The following is an 8521-nucleotide window of genomic DNA, read 5'->3' as shown; positions in this document are numbered from 1 at the left end:
AGACTTATACAGTCTGTGTCAGAGCTGGTAGTGGGATGCGGGGCTGGTGGTTGGGAGGCGGAGATAGTGCTGGCCAGACTTATACGGTCTGTGCCCTGAAGAGGACAGGTACAAATAAAAAGTAGCACATATGAATTTATCTTGTTGGGCAGACTGGATGGACCATGCAGGTCTTTTTCTGCCGTCATCTACTATGTTACTATGTCCTGCACAATGTCAGACTCACAGAAACGGAACGAAGCCTTGCAGGACGTCAGACTCAGTCAGAAACCAAACGAAGGAAGAAGACTTCGGCTGGCGGGGGTTGGGGTCCCCGTCAGCAAAGGTAGCAGGCGGCGGGAGGGGGGGTTGAGAGGGTCACCGGCAGGGGGGTCCAGGGCCAAATCTACAGGGGCCCAGTCCCCCGTGGCCCCATAGCAGCTACGCCCCTGGGCTAGAGGGTGTGGCAGGAGAGTTTGTAGTGGGTCAGAGAGTGCTTGCAGTGTGGCTTTGCTGTGTGTGATTGCATTTTTTGTTGTTGGTGGGAGAGTGAGTGAGTGTCAGCTTCTGTTTGTTGCTGCTGTGTTTCACCAGGTTGGTAGGGAGAGGTGAGCACTGGTGTCACTGCATTGCACCTGTAGTGTGGGGAAATGGAGGCACTAAATGCACAGGTGGCTCCCATGTTGGAGGAAGAGGGGAGGCACTAAATGCACAGGTGGCTCCCATGTTGGAGGAAGAGGGGAGGCACCACAGGAGGTACTCACGCCCCAGAGTTTTCAGGCCACGTAGCAGTTTCCTAGACCTCACTGACCTACAGTGTCTCACTAGGTACCGGTTTGATAGAGCTGCCATTCAGCACCTTTGTGACCAGCTGCAGACCAGGACCTGTAGGAACAACCCCATCCCTGTGCACCTAAAGATCACTGCTTCTCTATCTTTTCTGGCCACTGGGAGTTTCCAGTCTGTCCTATCTGTGAACATGGGTCTCACCCGGCTTCCATTTCTAACTGCCTCATCCAGTTCCTTGATGCCTTCCTTACAAACACCTGAGTACATCACCTTCTCCACCACCCCCCAGGCCCTGCAGAACAACATGGCGGACTTCTACGCCGTAGCTCACTTCCCCTCGGTCTTAGGTGCCACTGACTGCATACATGTCACACTCAGACCCCCCCCCCCCCCCCCCCCCCCCCCCGGGCACGAGAGGCTGCTTATAGGAACAAGAAAGCATTCCACTCACTCAATATGCAAGTTGTGTGTGACGCCCAGAGGGAGATTCTAGACATGTATGCCCGATACCCAGGTTCCACCCATGATGCCTAGATATTGCAGCACTCAGGAATCTTCTGCAGGTTTGACCGAGGGGAGATCACCGGCGGATGGCTCCTAGGTAAGTGCAGCATGGTTCTGCCCAAACTATACCTCCTCCACCGGGCAACCCTCAGCACTGTCTCCCTCCAACTCACTCCACAACCCACTATTCCCCCCCCCCCCGCCCACCTCCACAAGGTACCCACTCCAAACAATACACACTCATCTTTCTCATCCTCTTTCTCCCCAAAGGTGACAGAGGCTACCCTCAGCGGAGTTGGCTCATGACTCCCATAGTGCACCCACAAACAGGGTCGTCGGAGAACTACAACAGTAGACATTGGACCACACGTGGCATCATCGAGCGCACCTTCGGACAACTTAACAGGTTCCAATGTCTGGACTGTTCTGGAGAGGAGCTCCTGTACAGCCCTCAAAAGGTGGCAAACATATTCCTGGCCTGCTGCATGCTACATAATTTGGCAATGCGCAGAGGACAGGCCCTCCCAGAAGAGCCACAGCAACCACAGTAGCAGGCCCCAGATGAAGAGGATGAGGAGCCCCCTCCACAGAACAGAGCAGAGCAGAGTGCACACCAGCTGGGGGTCAGAGCCAGGCAAAGACTCATCAAGACAAGTTTTGTGTGAGAGTAAGTTGACATTTATTGCTATCACATACTACTTACACACCACCACCACCTCTCCCACCACCATCACCCGCTCTGTGCATATTCCCCTCCCTCCAACCCTCACACTCCTTCCTCCCAGCACCCCCCCCCCCGCCCCCTTCCCTGTCCCCTCCCACCGTGTTCCTTTGCAGCTGGTGCTGCAGGGAAACTCTGTTGAGAGTCCTCCTCTGATGAGCTCCCACTGAACTCCTCTGTGTCCACAAGGCAGCCTGCTTTCTCGGCTGCCCTGTGGAAGTCCGGCCACCTTGCGGTCTCTGGCTTGCCCTGCAACCTGGGCACAGGACCCAGAAAATGAGCTGGTGTGGTGGCTGCTGGACCAGTAGCTGGGGGAGCTGAGGATCTCAAGCTCCTCTTCTTTGTGGGCGGTTGCTGTGCAATGGAAGTAGTCGCCACTTGTTGCTGCATGAGGGTTGTACTATGTGCTTTCAGGTCACGGCGTAGGCCCTCGATGCTGTGCTCCAGCTGTTAGAGCTGCTGTACCGCTTCCCGTTGGGCCTGTAGCACTTCTCGTTGGGCCTGTAGCGCTTCCCGTTGCACCTGCAGTGCTTCCCGTTGCACCTGCAGCGCTTCCCGTTGCAGCTCCAATTTCTGGCGCCGGTAATCTTCCAGGTGCACATTGTGGCTCAGCAATTGTGTCGCGAGGCGCAGTAGCTTTCTCCTGTGGCTGGATGGCCTCTGCTGAGGATGTGCCCCCCCTTCTGCATCTTCTTCCTCTGTGCCACCATTGGCAAAGGCTTCGGGTGGTGGAGCGACAGCCTCTGCTGCGGATGGTGGAGCGAGAGCCTCTGCTGTGGGTAGAATAGTAATTTGTTATAAATCGTAATCAGTGTGTCATTTGTAGGTGCTGGTTATAGGGACTCCCTAGCATGTGTTGTATTCATGCAGACATTTATTTCTCCTGGTAAAGCACCACTAAAACAGACTTCATGTATGAAAAGCAGGTGCTCAACATTTAGGGCCCTGTTTACTACACAGCGTTATAGGCATGTTAGCATTTTTAACGTGTGTTAACCATGAACGTGCCTACAATATCCCTATAGCCGCCTACATGGTTATCGCGTGCACTAAGTGTAGGCGAGCTAAAAACACTAACGCACCTTAGTAAACAGGGCCCTTAGAGTTTCTATCTATTTATTTACTTATTTATTACATTTATATCCCATATCAAACAAATTAGGTTGAAACCTGGGTGCATTTAAAATCTTTTTTTCCTGTGCCTAGATCAAAAGAGAGATGGTCTGTGGGAACTTGCGCCTTTTGTTTTGTGGAATGCAGTGGTATATTATAAAAATGCACTTAATATTGTTTATTACTACTACTTATAAGAGAGATATTGAAGGTAAAATTATGTATCATACCTGATAATTTTCTTTCCATTAATCATAGCAGATCAATCCATAGACTGGTGGGTTGTGTCCATCTACCAGCAGGTGGAGATAGAGAGCAATCCTTTTGCCTCCCTATATGTGGTCATGTGCTGCCGGAAACTCCTCAGTATGTCGATATCCAAGCTCCATCTGCAGGACTCAGCACTTAGAGAATTACACCCACAGAGGGACACTCTGCCCAGCTCACCACCGCCGAAGCGGGGGAGGGGAACCACACCCGCCGACGTGGGGGGAACTGGCTTATCCTGCTACCGCAACCGTGGGAGGAGCTGGCTTACCCTAACACCACCGAAGCGGGAGGTATACAAAGCTACCCTACTGCCGCACGAAGCGGGAGGGAGCGCCGGCATAATTTAGTTATCAATCCAGTTACTGTCAAAATGGGGGGAGAGGAAGCAGCACCTCACTGTAACACAAAATCGTCTCAACGCGAGGAAAATCCAAGTGGAAGAACTTGAACACGAAATCCTCCTGAACAGGAACTGAAGACTAAACTTGAACTTGAAATATAACCAGAACACAAACAATACAGATATCTGGGAGGGGCTATGGATTGATCTGCTATGATTAATGGAAAGAAAATTATCAGGTATCTATATAAATAAAATACCCCCTCAGAGTTCTGAAGCTCACTCCATCTGTGGCAGTGAAGCCCTGAACTCCTGTCCTCCTGGTAGGCTAGGCTATTGGGACTACTCACCCTCAGCAGGGTTGCCAGGTGGAAAATTTTTTTCCCACCCAAACCAGCCTAAATCCAGCCCAAAACCCGCCCAAACTCAAACCCCGCCCCTGACACCCCCACCCCCGCGTCATCACCCCCGCCCCCGCCGTCATCAACCCCGCCCCGCCGTCATCAACCCCTCCCCCGCCGTCATCGGCCCCGCCTCCCTTGTCATCGGCCCCGCCCAAAATGTCACTAACTCCGCCCAAAACGTCACTAACCCCGCCCCCCGCGGCCGAAAAAACCGCCCAAAAAACAGCCCAAAAAACCGCAACCCACCGCTGGCAAAAATTTCCTGCGGCGGGTCGCGGAAAACCACCCAATTGGGCGGTAAAACCGCCCACCTGGCAACACTGACCCTCAGTACTCAGCCACGCCCATCTGCTCCCTAGGCCACGCCCCATCTGCACATAAAAAGCACCCTCAACGTTCTAAAGTACACTCTGAGGCTTCAACAGTTCGTATGTTCGAAGCTCTGTAACCATTTTTAAGCACACTACATCTCTGCCCCGCCCTGACCTATCAGAGTACATCTCTGCCCTGCCCTGACCTATCAGAGAAGGGAGGAGCATCACAGCTGCACCGCTCTGACCTATCAAAGGGAACTGAAACAGGAAAAGGGAGGAGCGTCACACCAAATGAGGGACCTATCAGAGGGAAGTCAAATAGAAGAAGGGAGGAGCGTCAGAGGCGAAGGGGTCACTCGGGAGGAGCCAGGAGTGTCACTGCCTTGCTGTGCACATGTGCTGGAGGAGTTCTGCACCCGTTTCTCCTCTCTCTGTTTTCTCCGGTGGCCTTGGCAGCTGAATGTGGAACTAACGAGGGCAAGAACTGTTGCTTCGCATCTGCCAAAGTAAGTCAGCTCCTGCTGTGCACCCTCCCCTCCTGTCCTTTCAAGCAGCGAATACGAGCTGGGACTGAACAGGCAGCACAAAACTCCTTTTTGTTTTCTTTTGTCGCTGCCTGCGGTGCCCCTCTTCCTTTTTACAAACATTATGCCACTTTTCCTCTTCCCTCTTTTCTTTCTCTACAAACATGACAAGGGGGTTGGAAGAGGAGGTCCTGCACAGCTCTCTCCACTGTTGCCACAGGCTAAGCAACAGTTCAGGCACAAGGAGGGGAGGATGAGGGCCAGAACAGGTACACAGACCACAGGTGGAGGCGGAGGAGGGGGTCCTGACAGCACAGGTGAAGGGGGGAGGGGCGACCCACAGCCCTGAGAGAAGGGCTGTAGGGAGACCTGAAAGGAGGGGGGGAGACTGACCAGACAGGGAGATGAGGGGTCCTGCGACAACACAGTGGCAGACGCAGACGGAGGGGGTCCTTCCAGCCAACATAGGGAGGGGGGGATGTATCTCCGTCACACACACTATCTCTCACACACACTCTCTCTCTCTCTCACACACTCACTGTCTCTCTCACTCTCTAACACTGTCTACAACACACGCTATGTCTCACACTCGATCACATTCACTCTCTATGTGTCACACAATCACTGTCAAACACTCTATCACTCTCATACACTCTCGCTCTCGCTCACATACCCACTCAAACACACTGTCAATCTCACACACACACTCTCTAACAGACACACTTGCAGCCACACACATTCAATCTGTCTCTCTCACAAAGTCACTCTCACACACACTCTCTCAAACATACACACTCCGAGGAAAACCTTGCTAGCGCCCGTTTCATTTGTGTCGGAAACGGGCCTTATTTACTAGTGATACATAATTTTACCTTCCATCTCATCAAGCAGATCAATCCATAGACTGGTGGGATGTACCGAAGCAGTACTCACCCAGGGCGGGACTTTGAATATCCCAGAACACAACACTGAAGCTCCAAACTGGGCCTCGGCCCCAGCAGCTACATCCAAGCGGTAGTGTTGTGAGAAGGTATGAGCAGACGCCCAAGTTGCCGCTCTGCAAATCTCTTCCAAGGAGACGGAACGGGACTCGGCCATCGAGGCCGCCTGTGCTCTAGTAGAGTGAGCCTTCAGCCGAATAGGCGGCACCTTCCCTGCTGCCACATAAGCTGCCGCAATCGTCTCCTTGACCCAACGTGCCACAGTAGGCTTAGATGCCTGCAGACCCCTACAAGGGCCTGCGAACAGCACGAACAGGTGATCCAACTTCCGGAAATCATTGGTCACTTCCAAGTATCTGATGATGACTTGTCTGACATCCAGACATTTGAGAGCCGGGTACTCCTCTGGGTAATCCTCCCTACGAAAGGAGGGTAGACAAAGCTGCTGATTCACATGGAAGCGAGAAACAATCTTGGGTAAGAAGGAAGGCACTGGGCGAATCGACACCCCTGCCTCAGTGAACCGCAGGAACGGCTCTCTACACGAGAGCGCCTGGAGCTCGGAAACCCTTCTGGCCGAAGTGATAGCCACCAAAAAGACCGCCTTCAACGGCTCAACGGCAGCTTCTGCAAAGCCCGCAGTACCAGATTGAGATTCCACGTAGGCACCATCGAGTGCAGAGAAGGGCGCAGGTGATTAACTCCCTTAAGAAAGCGCACCACATCTGGCTGCGAAGCCAGGGAAGCACCCTTCAGTCGACTCCTGAAGCAAGCGAGAGCCGCCACCTGGACTTTCAGCGAACTGAGCGACAGGCCTTTCTCCAGACCTTCTTGCAGGAACGCCAGCACTGAAGAAATTGGAGCAGTGAAGGGCAATAAAGAGCTTGCCTCGCACCACGATGCAAAGATACGCCAAACCCTGGTGTAGGTGGTAGAAGTAGAGCGCTTCCTCGCTCTCAGCATAGTGGTGATGACCTTGTCTGAGAAGCCCTTCTTCCTCAGCCGCTTCTGCTCAAGAGCCAGGACGTAAGACCAAAGGGGGAGGGATCCTCCATCACCAAGGGACCCTGACGCAAGAGGCCCCGCTCTGCTGGCAGCCGCAGAGGCCTGTCCACGGAAAGCCTGATTAAGTCCGCATACTAAGGACGCCTGGGCCAATCTGGACCCACCAGGATCACCCGGCCTGGGTGCTTTGCCACCCGGCCTAGAACTCTGTCCATCATGGGCCAGGGCGGGAACACGTAGAGAAGCTCCTGTACCGGCCCCTGCTGGGGAAGAGCATTGACTCCCAGAGATCGAGGGTCCCGTCCTCTGCTGAAGAACCTCGGCACTTGGCAATTGGCCGAGGACACCATCAGGTCCAAGCTCGGCTTGCCCCAGCGCTTCGTGATGTCCAAGAACGCCCGAGCAGACAGCTGCCACTCTCCGGGATCCAAGTATGGCAACTGAGAAAGTCCGCCTTGACATTCATGACTCCAGCAATGTGAGCCGCCGACAGCTGTTCCAGATTCGCTTCCACCCACAGGCATAGCTTCATGGCTTCCTTGGCTAGAGGGGCGCTCCTGGTACCTCCCTGGCGATTGACATAAGCCACAGCTGTGGCATTGTCCGACAGGACCCGTACAGGCCTCAGCACCAGTACCGGGAGAAACTCTAGAAGCGCCAACCGAATGGCTCGGAGTTCCAGGAGGTTGATGGACCACGTCGCCTCTACAGGAGACCAGAGCCCCTGCGCTGTCCTTCCCAGGCAGTGGGCTCCCCAGCCCGTCAAGCAGGCATCTGTCGTGACGACAATCCACTCTGGGGTCTTCAGAGGCATTCCTGTGGCCACTCTGGGGTCTTCAGAGGCATTCCTGTGGACAGCTTGTCTGGCCTCAGCCACCAACTCAGCGCCTTGCGCACCGCTGGATCCAAGGGAAGGCGTATGGCATAATCCTCCGAAACCGGAGTGCAACGACGCAGCAGAGAGTGCTGTAGAGGTCTCATATGGGCCCTGGCCCAGGGCACTACTTCCATCGTGGCCGACATGAACCCCAACAGCTGCACATAGTCCCAAGCCCGAAAAGTAGAGGAGGCTAGGAACCGGTCCACCTGGTCCCGCAGCTTGATACTCTGGCTGTCTGGCAGGAACACTCTGCCCACTTGGGTGTCGAACCGAACACCCAGATACTCCAGAGACTGAGTCGGGCGCAGCTGGCTTTTCTCTCAGTTGATGATCCATCCCAGGGAGCTCAGAAGAGCAATGACCCTGTCTGTAGCTCTCCCGCACTCTGCTTAGGAGGGGGCTCGGATCAGCCAGTCGTCCAGATAGGGATGGACTTGCACTCCTTCCTTGCAGAGATAAGCCGCGATGACCACCATGACTTTGGAGAAGGTCCGCGGAGACGTAGCCAACCCAAACGGGAGGGCTCTGAACTGGAAGTGCCGGTCCAGCACTGCAAAGCGCAGAAAGCGCTGATGAGGCGGCCAGATGGGAATGTGCAAGTAAGCTTCCTTGATGTCCAAGGATGCCAGGAATTCTCCTTTTTGCACCACAACTATCACGGAGCGTAGAGTCTCCATTCTGAAATGCCATATTCTCAAGGCCCGATTTACTCCCTTGAGGTCGAGAATAGGCCGAGC

The 8521-nt window shown here is 54.1% G+C and overlaps 1 protein-coding gene across 3 annotated transcripts in view; it reads right to left on the bottom strand.

Moving 5' to 3' along the window:
• Positions 1-2273: 2273 nt before the first annotated feature.
• The window catches only part of LOC115465078 (protein ZNF783-like), a 28991-nt gene continuing 22743 nt past the window's right edge, over positions 2274-8521 (bottom strand). For 2 of the 3 annotated variants that reach the window (XM_030195487.1, XM_030195501.1), the window contains exon 4: positions 2274-2766. In XM_030195487.1, coding sequence (XP_030051347.1) covers positions 2444-2766 — 323 coding nt within the window. In that variant the 3' untranslated portion in view covers positions 2274-2443. The remainder of the gene's footprint in view (positions 2767-8521) is intronic. The other variant, XM_030195495.1, reaches the window with a different exon arrangement.

Source organism: Microcaecilia unicolor, chromosome 1 (genome assembly GCF_901765095.1).
Source record: "Microcaecilia unicolor chromosome 1, aMicUni1.1, whole genome shotgun sequence".
Taxonomy (NCBI): Eukaryota; Metazoa; Chordata; class Amphibia; order Gymnophiona; family Siphonopidae; genus Microcaecilia; species Microcaecilia unicolor.
Note: the sequence above shows the minus strand (reverse complement) of the source record. Positions and strands in the feature narration are given on the sequence as shown.